Source organism: Helicoverpa zea, chromosome 22 (genome assembly GCF_022581195.2).
Source record: "Helicoverpa zea isolate HzStark_Cry1AcR chromosome 22, ilHelZeax1.1, whole genome shotgun sequence".
NCBI lineage: Eukaryota > Metazoa > Arthropoda > Insecta > Lepidoptera > Noctuidae > Helicoverpa > Helicoverpa zea.
The window spans coordinates 7961559-7980452 of NC_061473.1; the positions used below are offsets into that span (position 1 = coordinate 7961559).

The 18894-nt window shown below is 34.5% G+C and overlaps 2 protein-coding genes across 2 annotated transcripts in view; one reads left to right on the forward strand and one right to left on the reverse strand.

The window, feature by feature from the left end:
* The window catches only part of LOC124641189, an 87901-nt gene extending 74553 nt beyond the window's left edge, over window positions 1-13348 (reverse strand). Inside the window, exon 1 of the mRNA XM_047179194.1 lies at window positions 13121-13348. The gene's annotated coding sequence lies outside the window, so the exon portion shown is untranslated. The remainder of the gene's footprint in view (window positions 1-13120) is intronic.
* Window positions 13349-15301: 1953 nt separating this feature from the next.
* On the forward strand, window positions 15302-18691 carry LOC124641187 (cytochrome c oxidase subunit 5B, mitochondrial-like). Its single transcript, XM_047179192.1, has 4 exons — window positions 15302-15469; window positions 16398-16571; window positions 18050-18093; window positions 18466-18691. The coding sequence occupies exons 1-4, from the start codon at window positions 15382-15384 to the stop codon at window positions 18526-18528; spliced, it is 369 nt and encodes a 122-aa protein (XP_047035148.1). The 5' UTR covers window positions 15302-15381; the 3' UTR covers window positions 18529-18691.
* The last annotated feature ends 203 nt before the right edge of the window (window positions 18692-18894 follow it).

Consider the following 18894-nt stretch of genomic DNA (forward strand, 5'->3'; position numbering starts at 1 on the left):
AACGCATTCTCTGAATGGCCGAACTATAATGACTATTGAATTCTTAGGCTTATTAGATTTTGCAAAACAAGACATGTGCAATGATTACGACTGCAATAAAATTGGTACCGTCTTACCACAAAAACTTTTTAACGTCAGTTTAAGACTTGTCTAAAAAAATGTCAAATTATGACGTTGACATAAGGTTCATTTTGGAGCCACATTTTTTTTAGACAAGTGGAAAACAGTGGTTAAAGTTTTTGTAGTAAGGCCATTAATGTTTTATTTAAAAGAGCACTGCAGTATTACATCACATACAATAAGCAATTACTAGCTTTACGATTTTTGAATAACTGAATAGTGAATTACGCCTTCAAATCAACACCTTATAGATGATGCTATGGATGAAGCCAAAAAGTTCTAAACTGTGCCAATTCAGAAGTCCTGAAACCCAAATAAATTATTGAAAAAATATAATCAACTATCACAAAAGCAAACCAAACCTGAACAAAGATAAAGACGCAGATATTCAATCAGTCAAAGAAATCCTCGTATATCAGAAACAATGACTAACACACAAAGTACTATCGTAAGTAGAGTTTCAGTACGCGCGCACTATGAAACACTCGGTGCAGAAATGGTGCAAACAATTGAGTAATAACATGCCTGTCCTCATGAAACCGCTACAGTAATAATAGGTAATAATGACGATATGAGGTTTATTTATTTGCATTGTTTCTGTAAAGTAGAAATAGTTGATATTAAGGGGTTTTTTGAGAACATGTCTTGTTTAGCAAAAACGGTTCCAAAACTGTCTGTATGAATAATGTTGATGATGTTGATAGCGTAAGATATGCAAAAAAGTTATGGCATCGGCAAAAATTAATATCAAAGAATCAACCGCCCCAATAGAGACTCCACAATCCAGGATCATGACATACCTAGAAGGTTCCAATTCAAATCAAATCAAGTCCAAAACGACGAATTTCCAGAGAATTCACAAACATCCAAAAACAAACATAACAATCTTTACTTGTATTCAACAGTAACATGATTGACAAACAATATCTTCCGCGTAACCTGAAGCCAGTCTTGTACCCATAACACACAATTCGTCAACATTTATAATTAACAATAGCCGGCATTCATTTTCCTTGTGAAGTGAGTACGAGCGCACTGGATGCACCGAGCTGTGTACACTTCATGGAGAACAAAATGACTAGCGGAGGTGCCATAACGGAAAATAGCCTAAGAAAGTAGCGAGTCAAAATGCGGCTGAGGGAGGGACGAGGAACGTTACTGTTTTCGCTCTAATACGTCTTCTTTGGACCCGACCGTTTTTTGTAATACCAAAAATCGTTGATGAGATGTCTCAATGACCCCGAACGCCTTGTTAGTTCACTCGTAACTGATTAATTTGGTCATGCCCACCGTACGAATTTGACCTAGAAGAAGGCGCTTGACCTGCCTGCATTAGGCCGCTGCCTCGAATTTTGCGGGCAGCGGGGCGGCAGCGGCGGCGGCGCGGGCGGTCACCATTTGACTGGAGCTCACCGCTCGTTGCCCGCTCCCCGCGCCGCTGTATTCGAGGGCCGGTCCATTTGATTATACGCGTAAGATCCTGCCGCTCCCGCGCCGCCGCCGCTGCCGCCCCACTGCCCGCAAAATTCGAGGCAGCGGCCTTATGGCATCTCCGCTCATATGTCCTCACTCCGTGTAGTGCAGTCATTGAAGCGAAAAATACGGTCTAACCTCCGAATTTTTTTACTGTGAACCGATTTGCATGAAATTTTGGAATTAGGTTCATCCTACCCTTAACTTCAAAAGTGAATATGATTTGAACTCCGCCACCCCCCCCTGGGGGTGGTTGCCACCCCTTCTTTGGGGTGAATATTTTTTTTGCAAAATAACCTCGGATATCGATAGAAGACCTAATTTTAAGCAAAAGTTGTCTTTAAAGTTTAAAAAAAAATCCAATACTTTTCAAGTTATTGGCAATAGGCTAGTTTCCTAAAAAATAATAATTAGTCCGTCTTGTAGATTGTCCAAAATTAAGCGATACGTATTTTTTCTTTTTTAAATTGGATCAGAACTTGTTAAGATATAGCGTGTTAAAGTTGAGTGTGACGTCACAAGTTGCTACAATTTTCAGGACACTGTGACGTAAAAGGCCCCCACTCCTAATTTTTGAAGTGTATTATCTTTGTCATTTTATGTTTAATTAAAAAAAGAAAAAATACGTATCCAATATTTTTTGATTATCTAAAAAGCGGACTAAATATTATTTCATTATTTCGACCCTGGACACTACCCTATTGAAAATTCGCAATTTTTTCACGTTTTTCATCGGTTTTTTGCAAATATCTCCAAAAATATACGTTTTATCGAAAATGTATAAAGAACAAAATTGTAGCAGGTAAAACAACGAACAATTTGTTTTTTTTATAAACTGTTCTAAGTGCAATATTAAGCTAGATATTAAAGATCAAAGCCGTTTTTTATTTTGTCTGAAATTTAATCGACGTAGTTTATGCCATCTATTATTTTAGTAAGTTGATCAATTTACGAGTTTTATTATTTTCCGGTTACATATAAACACATTACAATAGTTGTGACTCTTTATTATACTGCCTACTTTCACATTGCTCCAAATATTGATACTCCGAAGTTTTCAGTTACTAAGTAGAGAAAAATATGACAAGTTTTTGGACCGTAACTCCTTCAATTTTCATGCTATCACAATTTATAAAAAACCACTGTAAAAGTAATTAAGAGAGCTACAACATCCATCATTGCAATATATAGTAAAGAACTTTTTTCTAAAACGGTGAAGGGTTAAAGGGCTTAAGAGAGGCTGTGATTGCGCTGCCACGCGCTCTTTAAACAATCATATCTCCGTCAATTTTTGTTCGACAGAAAAAACAAACAAACCTAATTGTTTGTCAGAAAAATACCTAATTTTTTTATCAGTACACTTTTATACGTATCTGTCGTAATTTTTGAGATATTATGAAAAACAAGTGGGTTTTTCTTTAATTTGAAATTTTGTTCTTTTCGTTAATCGCGATTTTTTTGAAAAATATCTGTCCTGAAGCAGCCAAACTGATACTATCTATCAAACTCTTCATAATAAAGTTAATCCTAGGCGGAATACGATTAATTTTAATTTTGGTGAAAATGGCACTTATGAAACCCATTGATTTAAAAGAAAAAATATAAGATGCTCCCCTTATTTGCAATACAGCTCACTTATTTTACGTGCAAAAGACTTTTAATAGTGCTCATCTTAAAGCTTATTTCAAGCACTACAAAACCCATTTTTATTAGAATTTATAAAATGCATCTACTCGCCGCTACATGGCATTGACCACAACGATTAAATTTCAGACAAAATAAAAAACGGCTTTGATCTTTAATATCTAGCTTAATATTGCACTTAGGACATTTTATAAAAAAACAAATTGTTCGTTGTTTTACCTGCTACAATTTTGTTCCTTATACATTTTCGATAAAACGTATATTTTTGGAGATATTTGCAAAAAACCGATGAAAAACGTGAAAAAATTGCGAATTTTCAATTGCCAATAACTTGAAAAGTATTGGATTTTTTTTTAAACTTTAAAGACAACTTTTGCTTAAAATTAGGTCTTCTATCGATATCCGAGGTTATTTTGCAAAAAAAATATTCACCCCAAAAAAGGGGCGGCAACCACCCCCAGGGGGGGTGGCGGAGTTCAAATCATATTCACTTTTAAGGTTAAGGGTAAGATGAACCTAATTCCAAAATTTCATGCAAATCGGTTCACAGTAAAAAAAATCGTAGCAATAATGCTTCAATGACTGCACTAGTGGTACAAACGCACTGGGTGCACCGAGCTGTGTATATTCGTACTTTGTACTGAGACGTGGAACAATCGATTAGAACACTATAATGTTACAATTGGAAAGCGTTAATAGACCGAAACTGGTGAAGAGGTTGTGAGGTCATGTGGAAGAATAGAAATGAGCCTATTCCAATAATTAAAAATAGGTTAGCTGTTCAATTAGTCAAGGATACATAATATAGCCGCTTCCAACCAGTCTTGTTCGAAATTAATGAGGAGGATGGCTATGTTCATCACAAACGATCGATCTACAGATGAGATGATGATGACACAAAATAAATCAAAAAACCCTTCCAAATTAAATCATAGTAATATAACCGCGATAAAATCCGTAAAAGTATTCTTATTAAAAAAACCCTTCCGAAGGCAAGAATTATCAAAATAAAATATTATGAGAATTCTTTCCCATATCAGACTTTAAGTCTCAGCCAACTCAAACTGAATCAATCAGCGTTTATTTCCACGATAAAGAGGTACAGTTGGACTTCGACTCTGCATGTCTGAGTACGTTTAAGTGCAGATGCACTGAGACGATTGTTAGTGCAAACGTCTGCACCGAAACCGGAGACAATAGATAAGTTTGCACCGTTACCTAACAAACATAAAAGAGTTGTTGTGACAACTGTTTTATAAATAAACAATAACCATGTTTTTGAAACTGTGCTATATGAACTGATGAATCATGAATTGGGATGAGCATTATGAACTCATGAAACTGGTACGTTGGATATACTCAACGTAACAGAGTAGGACATAACATGACTTCTGAGGATTCTTTGAAGGCAGGACAAGTAGAAATTCACTTTAGAATGATGTTTAGGAAAATCCACACCTTGGTGTATCTTTCGAAGATTTCATGGGTACTGAATGAAAATCAATGTCTACATGCCCAGACTGATTCAATGATAAGCAATCCTCACAGGCTCTTCAAAATAAGGATAAAAATAACAGCAGACAGAATACGATGATAGAGACAAGTGACAACACTATCTACTAGTACATACTTAAACTAAGCACACACTATAATAAGCCGCATAATCTTGAGACATCAAAACACAATAAAAGCCATTCACTGTTGTTTAACAATGATAACATCGATACAGATAACTTGCTTCGTGAACAGGCGAAGGATCTTAACGGCTTAGAAGCAGCTTGGTGTTGCATGGGTGTTTTTGTTGAAGGAGATACGAACAGCAATAATCTGGTCTACGTAATGTAAAATAGGGAGAAGCGTGGACCCCAAATAAAATTGGTATAAAGGCAGGAGGAAAATGACGACATGGAAAATAGTGGTCAATATTTTGACGTTAGATATTTCTATCTAACGTCATATATATATGTATGGAAGAAAAAGACATGCTCCGCCAACCTCAAATAATGAATTGGGATAACGAAGAATGATGATCTTTGGCATCATTTAGTTATCCATGGCACTCTATAAAAACTTGAGACTTCTTATGAAAAGCAAAAAAGTATTCTAGGAAATTCACATAGACATGTGTAGATGGAACATAATAGAATCTAAGCATTTAATATTTAAACAGCCTGTTGCCACAATTGTTTGCATTTAATGCACTATATTGCAAATATAACAATCGTGCATGCAAAAGTGTGAGTCTAACGGTCACCATTTCTAGGACTTCTCAAAGTTAGCACACTGAACCGCTAAAAGGTTGACAACCTTATTTACATTGCGTTCAAACAAAGAAATTGAATCTATGGTCATTTTCAAAACTGTGTGGCAATGTAGCACATCAGTCATATCAATTCCATTTTATGCTGAATATTTTCAACACAGTAAAACTTTTGTGGAAATTAAGTACTGACTCTTTTGTTTAAATTCAAAAAATACTTAAGAACGAGACATTCCTTTGATGCATTTCCATTTTGAGGCAGTTAAGATCGTCACAAGAGGACCATATCTTAATCTAGACACACGGCAGTGTGTCCGCCAAGTTCGAGCAAAACAAGCGACACACCGGCCGTGGGTTATATCTGCCAAGTAACATCATTAAAAAGTAACTATTTTTAATTGAGGTATGTGTATGGAACTTGGTACTTATTCAGATCTCACTTCTTTTATAGGCGAAGCATTCCTATATTATCGAACTTGGCAGTCTTTCACATTTTTGTTTTGGGTGGGATTTTTTATAACTATTAACAGATGAACCCAATTACTGAAAGACTGAACATATCAACTACCGAACAGATAGAACAGAGAGGAAAGGTATCTTGAAACGAAACAATCACAACTAAAATTGCTTTTAAATTACAGTCATCTCAGAATAATATAAACAATTTCGAAACCAAACAGACAATAAAGAGTGCATAACAAATAAAAGTTATGAAAACAAATGCTATCACAAAACACACCTATGACCTCATTGAGAATAATTACACGAATATTCCAAGAACAGTAAAAATTACAGTTACTGACACAGATAAAGAAAGGACTTAAGATTAAGTTAATATAAATATTTTCACTCTGAACAAATAACATGAAGAAACATCAGCAGTTAATTACCTGGCAACAGAATTAATTAATTATCCACGTACTTAAGGTACGGATTAAAGGGCTGAGGGATTGTTCGAAAGAGTTACCGTGGCCCTGGTACATAAAAGGCCTACGACGGAACACGACGGTTTTAAGTCGTTAAGAGTCTGACACTCGGTCACCGCTGCTAACCCACAGCGGGAAGGGGTCATTTGATGATTTTTGACGTCGTTAAAAAAAAGGTGGTGATGCAGAAATTTTGATAACCGTTGATAAAGAAAAGTGATATTTCAAAACTTGAAAGGGTAGTAGAATCCTTGAGTGAAGCTAGCGACTAGAGAAACGCCTTCGAGGTCACGCCCGACCAAACGGAACGTCGGCCTTTAGAAGGCGGTTTCGATGCAGTTTCTTTCGAGAAAATCTAGTAGCTCTTGAATCTTGAGACTTTCAGGATCCAGTTGCTAAAAGTCCTGATAACAAACCTTACCTGGGATGGTTTTGTACAACTACTGCAAACAAGTAAATGTATGTCTAATAGAAGACATTTACTTGTTTATAACCTCAAAATAGTCGTCAAATGCCTAGGTATTTATGTTTTAAACTGCCCTAAAAGTACAGAAATCGGATAAATCACTGGAAATCCCCACAAGACCCCGGAAACCGCCTGTCTCGTTATATCGAAATAGCTTATACATGTACCTACGTGTAATATTGAACTTTGCAGAAAAAGCTTAGTGTCTGATTAGTTTCTACAATAACATCTCATATCGAGAGATGTATATAAATTGGTCAATAAAATAATCATGTTTATACTATCACCATAAAACGGTTTCTTTACAAAGTTCCTCCTATGATGAAGACAAAGAATATGAACGCATTAATATGACTTTAAAAAAACCGAAAAGACCAACAACTAAATAAATTACTCTAGGCGTCAGACGAAACACATTACCGTCTTCCAAATCCTATAAAAGCATAAAGTGCATTCCAGCCAACACGAGTTAAACAGCATAAAGGCGATAGAAACACATTAATACGTGAACGTATTTCCAATCACGTGCAAATGACGTCGCAGGTGCAAAGATCGCAAATCCGCAGATAGATAGGTTTTTGAAATCCACCATAAACATTAACACAAGGAGCGTCGTTTGACTCAAAGTCAAAGCCCTTTCGAAACGTCAAACTAGTTCAAAAAAGGTTCCAAAGAGGTTCCAAAGAGATGGTCTCATGGAGAAGAACCGGCAAGAAACTCCATAGACACTCTTTCTCTTACTTCCAGCTAAAACAAGTTAAAGAGCATAGTTACTGTTACAGCCTTTTTATCGTCCCACTGCTGGGCACAGGCCTCCTCTCACACGGAGAAGGATTGAAGACAAAGAAAGAGCATAGACGCGCTAGAAACATGAATAAGTAAACGTGGCTCCAATCACGTGCATATGACGTCGTAGGTGCAAAGATCGATACAGTACTGAGACAATCGATGAATAATTAATATCGATTAATAACTGTCAGACTTTGTTTGTTGTGTATCCCGAATCTCTGATAGCACCTAGTGTTGGAATTGGTGATGCGAGATGACAATGCTTTGGTTACGAATGATGTTCTACTAAGAAATAATCCACGAAAAAAAATCTAAGAACGAAATCAATTGAGATAATAATGAAGATTGACCTATCAACTCAAAAAATATCTACTGAAATCCGATGAGAACGTGCTCCCTTTTTTTAGTCGTTTAAAAATAATCACCAGTTAGACAGCTACAAAACGTTAGGTCTTCCTTAAACTTGTGTTGCTTTTAATAAAACCGTCATCTTTAATAATTGAAAATATGCCTTTCTTAACGATCGATATTTCTATCGATATAGCAGCAATCGCTTCGGGCCCGTTCAAGGCCCTTCCCCGGCCTTGGCTGCAGTTGTTAGTACGCTCATCTTTTAATAGAACATGTAGTAAATAAACACTGCCTGTTTTCATGAAGCCGTATCCGATCAGTTTACATACTTCATACATTTGTTATGGATATTGAAAAAATATCTAGGTATTGGAAGCTTTAGAGGCAAGATCTAAGTATTTTCTACATCGCTGTCTTCTGGTAACGTGTCATGAAGACCAGCTGCATTGACACGTTGTATATTATAATTGTAAATAATACAAAAACAAAAATACATCTGTGAGATCAGCAGGATTTGCTGTGGTAACTAAAAGATCTCCTCATTTAAACTTGATAGTTATGCACGAGGCATCAAGAGAGGAACCATAATATCACAACCACAGTATAGAAATTACTTTACCCCGTACATCCACATTAGATAGTCTACTATCTCTATATTTACTATCTAAAACCATATACATCATCATCATCCTCCGAGCCTTTTCCCATCTATGTTGGGGTCGGCTTCCAGTCTAACCGGATTCAGCCGAGTACCGGTGCTTTACAAGAAGCGACCATAACCGCGAAAACCATATACATACATATATAACATATATTCTACATTTCACAGCTCTCAATTTGCATACAAAATACAAAACGCATGACCACAACCAACACCAAACATTATGATTCACTGCCACATTCTTGCCATCCGAGATAATCAGCACATCAGCTGAAACTTCAACCGTTTCAACATCACGTGTTACTCCATGCTCAACATTAATTACTTCTACGTCACTTGCTTGTTACAATTGTACAATCCTCAGGATTTCTTCATTAATGTTTGTAAGTAGTTGTTTCACTACTGTCTTGGGATAACTTGTTCCTACACCCGGACCAAATATTGCTAAGGAATAGTGTTGATACCCAACAGTGACAAAATACAAAAAAAAATTGTCCTTTATTATATTAGTATAGATGGTAAGTGAGAATGTTGAAAGATGGGAACTGTGTTGCTTATGTCAGTTAATTTAAAAAAATGCCTATTATTATAATAGCGGGAACTGTTCTCATTATACTAAGTACTATAAGTACTCCTGTACTTTTCGTCTTAAAAGAACCTTAAAAAGTCTCACGCACATCATTTCTCTAGATAAATCTATCATAATCTTATCCAAATTGTACAAAATACCAGACACTTATTTTTCTATCAGCGCCTTGTAATCAAAGCGTGGATCTGTCGGTCCGTTTTCAGCCACGTGAAATGAATTAATCAGATAAAATACCGGAATATCCTATTATTCATAAAGATACATATATCGATTGCAACCAATTAATGAATGTTTAATAAATTATCTCTTATAGATAAACTTAATCAGGGATTTAGAGTACGTGCTACTCTCTTGTAGCAAAAGATCAGATTACTTGATGATTACTACGTCAATAGTTCTTGATTTCTTAGCATTAGATATCCATCAACAGGAACTGTCGACTAAGCAGTTTTTAACTTCAGATCCTTCCAAAATAGCTGGTTTTACCAAATCAAACTCATCAAGATCAACTGCTTGAGAAATTACCTAGTTAAATACTTCATAAAAGACTGAGCTAATAAGTGAATTGTGTATCAAAACTACCACGAAATTAAGTTAAGCTAAACAAAAGTATTCCACACATTTCAGTAGGCGAGCGAAACCAATTAATGTCAGAAAAGTCAGTAACATTGCAAAACAAGCCAGCCAGCACAATGAACGTAGTTTAAGCAACATTTTAACAACTGAATTCCGACCTACTTGCTTACAGCATACCAAACAAAATGCCTTGACAACGGTATTCATGAAAGTATTACAACACATTGAATTATAAACCGTATTCATAATATATAAGGTGTTTTTCAGATTGAGTGTCAGCCTTCGCGAGTGCGACTGCACTAAGTTTGCACCGGCGAGAACGATGTACGTTGACGCAGAGGTGCAAAAACTTTGAGAAGGAAAAAACCTTAGATATAGTTGTTTATTTATAGTCACATAATAACTGGTGGGAACAAAAACTAAGAAGGCATTAAGTATTGACGTAGGTACGAGATATACCTAATTGGGTTATCAAAACCGGAGATTGAAAAAAGTCAAAGTTTGTCCAACCATAAAGAGAACTGATTACATTAACGTTTAACATTACCTACTTGAAAAGTATTTATTCTAGAATTCTAGACATTTACGACTTACATAAACAAGTGTAAAGAATTCTCTTCAAGGAAAATCACGTTTCAGGGAAAAACTTCGTTAGCGAGTAAAAAAGTTATCGATAAAGCAATTAATCGATTGGCGATGGCTGGATGATTTCCGGCTTCTAGGAGACTTTGCTTGCAGTTGACTTTATCAAAATGTACGAGTTAGGATTGTTAGGAATCATTATTTTGTGTGCTGGGTTTCGTGCGTTTAAACACTGTTGCATATCCTTAATTAGATGATGAATGCGAAAGTAACTGCCTGTCTGTCCAGCTTTCGTGCAGAATGGATTTCGATGAAACTTGTCAGTAATACAGCTTAGATATCAGAATAATTTATAGGCCTACTTACTTTTAACCTTGATGTGGGAAATACTTCCCTCGGAAATCAGATAAAACGGCGGGAAACAGATAATATTATGTTTCTCAAATTATAGGATTTTGATCCAGGGAGATAAACTTAGTTTTATTAAACAGATTCAAGAAGGTTCTTAACTGCTAACCTCATATAGCACCGTAACGAGGTAACGCTCACTTAATTAATTTTATTACTTTTACAGTACTTTTTTTTAATGACTTCGATACAGATGGCGTTTCTCAGTAATTTAAAAAAAATTGCATATCACCGACTGATTTTAGTAGTAGATAAGTAGATGCATTATGGTGTAAACATCGAAATTAAGCTTTTTATCAGTTAACAGCTAAACACGCTATCTTTATGGGATTCAGTTCCAATGATAGGAAAACAAGGAAAAATTGCCTATTTTTTATGTTATCGTAAAAACATTTGTCCACCTTTTTACGTCGTAATAGAACCAACTGGACGTGGTTATCAGAAGACGTAATATTTTGATGAAAATCATTAGCCAAGCCAGCGTTTATGGGAAAAATACTGGTGTACTATTACAGACGCTTCTCGTGACCAAAAGGCTGGCTATTACCTTGGACAAAGGCACATTGACAGTTGACAGCGATGGGGACTTATTTATGATACTTTTTAGTTTTCAGTATTTTACTAGAATTGTATTAAGTAATACATAATATAATGAAATTAAAGTAAAAAAATAAATAAAAATTAAAACATTTTTTAAGGGTTTGCACAAGTAATTGAAGTGTATCAAATAAGTTACTTCAAATGTATGAAACAAACCCTTCAGGTTACTGCAAAAACAGCTTGTAACATAATATCCATTATCAGCTCCATGTTTTTTCCACTCAATGTATTCACGTGAGCTTGGTAATTGATACTTGCAACCGCCGTTATAAATTGGATCTAACTATCGGCTCACCACATTACATAATGCGTTTTTCTGTGAAACATGAGCTGTATCCCATGGTTACAGGCTACAGGTTTACAGGCAGGTTAGTAGATTTGATAGCAAAATTGTTATGTGAAAGTCCTAGTCATAACAAAAACTGTATTCTCAGCTTTTTCTACACAGAAGCTGTTGGTAAACCTTTAATAAATAAATACATTATACTAATTGGGATTTGGAATGGGTTGATCATGTTATCATTTCATTGTGATTTATTGAAACCATATGAACTACTGAACTCGCAAGGTACCATGAATTTAAAGCATCCATACCAAGAGTTAGACGTTATTAATTGTCTTGAAAGGCAGCCAGTCCAGTGACATGGGGTCATAAACATATTCTCCTCATCTCCTGAACCTTTTCCCAACTATGTTGGGGTCGGCTTCCAGTCTAACTGGATGCCAATGAGCACCAGTGTACGCCTTTCCATATTCTATTCCCTATTAAACCTCTAGGGATGATTGTGATAGCAGCACTTAATAATCAAACTCTTAAAGGACTCTTAAGGAAGAATACAAAAAATGCTGGCCAAGAGTGAATAAATTGAACTGTTTTGTTTTTTGAGAAGATAGCCAATACTTATCCAGTGAAACAATAAAGAAGCTAAATAGTGTTGTTCGACAATCACATCCATTTCCAATATTTTATCTATCTGATGACATTAGTCACAAACAAGCAATCTCAAATCCCTATCTTTAGTAACACTACAGTATAGTACACACTACTGTAGTAGTCAGTAGTACAGACACTTTGTAAATACACCTTCTAAAGCTTATGCAATTACAAATATGTACTAGCCTAAAATGACCTTAATGCAGTAAACCATATTGTTTGATTAGACAATACACACATTCTGTAGGACCAATAAGTGAAAAGAAACCAAGCTCTGATAATTCATTTTCTAATTAGATTGGTATTATAAACAATGTCTGATAATGTCAATAACATTTTACAGTGATTTAAAATCCATAGTTATAATATTATGTACAGTGCACGTGAGTTAACGTAACAATTGAAAAGCTTACATTGTTCTATGTGCCTTTTACTTTGCCCACTCTATGAACATGACAATATGCATTTTGTTTTGTTAATTTTTACATTTTTTAAGGTGAAAATGTCGACTCCAGTATATATTAATGGCATATAAATATAAGAAAAAGAGTAAACTTGATGTAGATATAACGAATTTATCAAAAATCTTGCAGTGGAAAGTACAGCATCCATTGTCACTTTATGATGCAGTAGTGACGCAATCGTAGATTAATACACATCTGCTTCCTCATTATCTTGTTCATTTACAATGTCTAAGTGTGAACACACAATAAATTACGACATTATATAAATTTTACTCACCAAAAATTTTTGTTGTTATTATGATGTTCGTGCACTCAATCATCAAAATGTAACTTTCTGCTTATGCACTGGGAAACACAAAACAAATAACACAAGCACACACAGGTTTTGCACACGATAGACTGTTTTGAAAGTTGCAGAACGACGAAATTATAAGAATTTTCAGAAAATCAACAAAATCTTTTAGACATCCAGTCGCAATCGTTCCCTTTGACAGACAGAATCACAGACTATATAGGGAAACCACTAGTAGCAGAGACAGCTAATATAGTCGAGTTTAGCACAGGGAAAAAATAGTGTTGTATTTAACACTGGTTACGGTTCTTCATCAATAAAATATTTAAATGCTATGATACTGAATGCTTATGTACAACTTGTTATATGTATTCAAAACAGTAATCGTATTTATAGAGTACCCCTAATGAATTGCTGAAAAAGATGAAGCCATATTTTATAACATGCAACAACGAATATTGTATTGATTTTTTCAGGAGTTGTAGAAATAGGCCTTTCTTTGATTAAAGATGTCGACTTTTCACGTTTATTTAGGATGTTGTATTATTTTAGGGTCTTACGGAATACACGTAGTATCAGCAGATCAAACTCCAGTGACCTTCACTTTTAAGGAATACCAATATAAGGATTCACCCAAAAACGTAGGTTAAATAACTCAGCGCTACCACTACACGTAGTAAGTCACGTGCCTTATGATTTTAATTAATCTTTGTTAAAAATAATAAAAATCACAAGCACACAATATAAAAGGTATCATGCACTCAGTGAGATAGTCATACTTTATGAACATGTTGAATTTTCAGGAAATGACGTTCAGAGAATTTGAAACAGCATGCGAGCAAAGTGGAGCCTGCAGTCAAATTACAGGTTTACAGAAAATTCGCTGTGTAAGGGAATGTGTTTCTCCGTCCTGCTACCGAGAGCTGTACCAGACTGACCCGGTAACTTGGTAATTAAGCACAAAAGTTTATAACACAGCTTAGCACTGAAAATATATTCATACTATCATTTTCAGCTTGAAGAAGGGGAGATCGATGTCCGCCTAAACTCTTTCAAAGGATGTTTCATACAGAGAACTGGTCGAACAAGAAATTGATTTCGTCCAAATATAGTATCTATACTGGTACTATGCGCTAATAAGATCGTCAAGATCCGTAATAAAGTTCGGTTTTTGTTTTTGGTAAGTAGGTATATTTTTTGCAAATAAGTAAATAATTAAGCCTGGAGCACAACAATTGGGTAAAACTTGTAGAAATTAAATTTTTCATGTCTTATTTCAGCTCTTCAAGAACACCGTAACTGATGAACATACATTTTTAAATGGCGTATTTCGAAAAATATTTTAATAAGCTAACACTCAGTTCTGCAGCCTTAATGCTATTTTTGTAAGAAAAACCCGCCAGTGCATACTGCATACGACTTGGTTTACATTGAAGCCGCTTAAATTGAAACATATAAACAATAATTTTAGTATTTTTTAAATTTGCATTTAAAAGGAAATATCTAACAATTAAAAAATAGTTTATATGCGCTTCAATCAATAAGCACACATAAGAAAATTATCACAAATTGAACACAAAACATTCTACCACGAAGAATGTAAACAAGAAATAAAGCAATTAAAAATATGTTTCTAAGAGTTTTTCATTTTATTCTATTTTATATCTATTTTTTCATTCTGAAAATCCCTAATGACCTTATTTGACTACAATGAAAGAGGCCAGTGCTATTCAATTTCTAGTCTTGACTGATTTTGTTTGCTAGTGTTTATCATCATACCCATGAGTAACGACTCTAGCCGACTCGTAAATTCAGATGATAAAGGTCAGCTGATTATGCTACCAAACAGTAAAATGAAACCTTGAAAAAAGTGATTGTTAACAACAAATGACAACAAAGTTTTTTGCATCAGCGAAGAAGAAGCCTTGTTGAGCTTGTCGGTTGGTTTTATATTACATCAACAGATGGCGTTCTGTAAGGAATCTGTTATATGTAAACTAATTTGTACTATTTCCATGAAATATACACGAATTCATCAATTTACTTGCCTTAAATTATTTATAGTAATAAAGTCAGTAAATTAATTAGAAAAAATATATTATTCACTGAAATCCATTCAAATATATCGATTATTCGGATAGTCATCGGCAGTACTGTAAAGTTACGGTTTTGCCTTTCCCTAGCTTCAAAGAAAAAATTGTTTCACTTGCATTCGTGAAAAGCGGTCTAGTGAGAAATTAAGCACAATGGCATCTTTATGCAGGCAAATTGTCAGAGGAAATGCATTTAAAAGTGTTCTGTTATCCACTGCCCGACGGGGATATGCCGATAAAAGTAAGAAATTGTTATATTTTTAGTTCAGGTTTTTCATGAATCGCCACCCCTGTCACTTAAGTTACGTAATGTCAAATTTCCCGTAAAATTATACTTAAATAGCAATATTTAAATGTTTATCCCAACAGGAATTAAATTGGAACTTTATTTCATTAGATTAATTCCGATCATCTCTTAAACAAAATGTTAAAGTTGAAAATAAAGACGTCATAGTTTCCGTGTAATGCACGTTTTATTGATTATTTTTGTTGTTGTTCGATAATCATGAATAAAAAACTTATTCGTTACGATAATTTCGTAAAGTCTGTGTACTTATTTTATTTAATTTACACATTTAAAGGTCTCCCTTTGCGCAGTACTTTATAAATTACATAGATTTTTAGGTTATCTTTCTTATCATTGTAATCTCAGATAGGGTACTCCAATAGACACCTTAGTTAATGTAAATGATTAATCCTTAATATTCCTACATTCTTTCGTAATTATTTACAAGTGTACCAAAATTACGAGGTCACAAGGTCATTCACATTCTGACAGCTGGGACTAGACAAAATCAATAGTTGTGAAATGTGTTTGTCTGAACATGAAAATATGTTTCTAGGTCTTCAAGTATACCTACTTTAGTTAAAATTAAAAGACTAGTACAAACATTTGTAGCCAAATGGTACATTTTAGTAATATGGGAAGAATTTACCATTTATTTTAAAGTATTGTTTTCCTTATGTTTTTTTGTTTAAACTACTTGTTTTTTTTGGGATATTTTTATGATTAATAACTACACCCAAAATTAAATTAATATTCAAGTAAACCAAAAGTTTCACAAATGCCTAAAAATTAAACACACCCTAAGTTATGTAAGTTAACTCAACTGCATTTTACACTACAATAGAATACCATAGAATAATATTAACCCGTCACCTTTCTCCAGTGATGCCAGATCCCCTGGAGCATGCCACCGGTATTGAGAGGAAGGAGTTGCTGGCCATGCAGGCCGGTAACGATGACCCCTTCAACATGAAGGTGCTGAAGAAGGCTGCCGGCACACGCGACAACCCCACCCTAGTGCCCTCTTGCTTTGACGCACGTATTGTTGGATGCATATGTAAGTATTGGATAGATTCATCCCATACAAAACTCAGGAAATTCATCGTGAAACAGTATTTCTAAGATTGCAACTAGTAAAAAGAGTGGTTACTGATACAATCATGGTATTTCTGCCACTAAAGTGATAAGATTGGTGCCCCGACTATTATAGGGTCAATGTTAAATGTTCTATTGCACGTAGGCCTCTATAGGCTCTTATAAAATGTCAGAATTGTAGTATTGTTCCAAAAAACTCCCATTTAAAGAATAGGCAAGAAACTGCAAGGACAGAAATAGGAAATGTTCTAATTATCACAATATGATAGGATTTTCAAAGCGTTTTGAATTTTGTGTCTTGAAACTTCAAGTCCTGAAAAAAAACATTTCATGCTTACTTAACAGGAATATGCATGAAGCTGAACTGTTTATCACAAGCACTAGTATTGAAAATGAATTCAATACTAGTGCTTGTGATAAACAGTTGAAGCTAAACAAATACATAATTTTCCTGTTAACACCTTTACAATGATGAAGTATTGCACATATTATGGGTACAATATGAATTTGTCAAATTTGCAACAAATAGACATTAATTACAAAAACTACCTCTTCCTTGTCCAATGAGTCATATTATGTGATACACACTTTGTTTAACTATTGTGTCTGCATTGTGGACAGTTAAGTGGTTAAAATTTTCAAAACAAATTCCTATCTTGTTGATTATTTAAAATCGGTGCAGATTCAATCATGTATAACAATTAGTTGTTTTTTTTTATTTACACGCATTCAAGAGTCAATTACATAAATCAAAATAGGTCCATTCCTTGCAAAAGAAACTAAAAAAATTAAATAATAACCATAGATTGTAAAGTACATGTTATGCTGTAATTGTCTTACATAATAACAACTTAGCATTGTACATTATTATTGTATTTGTAAATAGTTACAGCTTAAAATACACTCAGTGACATCAGAAACAACATAAGTATGATTAGTACTATAATCATAGTGAACTCATGATTTTTATGGCAAACTGCCATAGTCTAGTGTTGTCACATGCGTTTTTATTTTCTTCTCATGGATACAGGAATCACGGTTGTCTTTCTAGTTAGACTAGCAGCCTTTCCCAAGCTAGAAAGAAAAAGGCTTTATTTGAAAATATATACAATTCTAAAACATCTAATGATAACTTCGGCCTGTCCATATGTATGTTACTTGGGAGTAGAGTGGTGTCCTTATGTAGTGTATTTTTCAAATGAGTGCAGTAGTTTCTGAAACTTTAGTTTCCTCTAATTTATTGTCATAGATAACTAACTGGACAACAGGATTAGGAAAAATAACAGCAATTTTAATTTTTTGCATACTTTTATGCGAGTCTATGATGTCATATTAATGCTATATTTACTGAAATATTGCTAGTATATGAAACTTTGTAGTTTTACAACAGTATTGTCTGAAATAAGGAAATATTTATAATTGACGACTTATTGTTTTCAGGTGAAGAGCATGCGACGTCCGTCACTTGGCTCTGGTTACACAAGGTATTTGCTTATACAGCCTTATTATACACTGAAAGTTATTGTTCTTCTTTCTTGTGACTTTTTAAACTAAATACTTACTTAAATTGTTATAAAGTAAGAGCTCAGAATTACAAATAAGAACTCCTCGTAATATTGAAGCTATTGTGGTAATTAATAGTAAACATAATTTAACTCATTTTATTAACTTATATGCTTTAAAAACTGATTTTCTCATAATAAAACTAGGGAGTAAAAAAAACTTATCTTTTTAGTATAATTAAAAAACTTTTTTAAAAGTTTATTTTTAATCCCTAGAGTCATAAATGTTCTAAAACCAATGTGATTTTTGGCAAACGTTTCTGTAAGGTAAATTAATATTTTGATGTATTTCAGGACCACCCCCGTCGCTGCGAGTGCGGACACTGGTACAAACTGATTGAGAAGCAGCCCGTCTAAACGCGTCTAATATTCTAGTTACTATTGTAGTGAAGTAACACGAAACGCGCATCGCACATCCTAACGCCCGTGTTACCTGTGTATAAATGTTATCGAGCAAGATGCGTTAGTTTGAACATAATACCAAAATCGACAAATCATTAAATAATTGTAAGCATACAAACACTTGTTTTATTGCGCTGCGTTTGGTGTATTTGTTGGGTTCACTTTGTCAGTGTAGTTAAATAAACAAACTTAATTACGTTCTTGGATTTTTTTTTTGGAGGCCTGACCTATCCTTTGTCCCGGACCAGCCTGTGGTGGCCAAGCTACAGCATCCAGTCCAGTCTCCCCCGAAATTGACTAAAGATGTTGATGATGGTATGG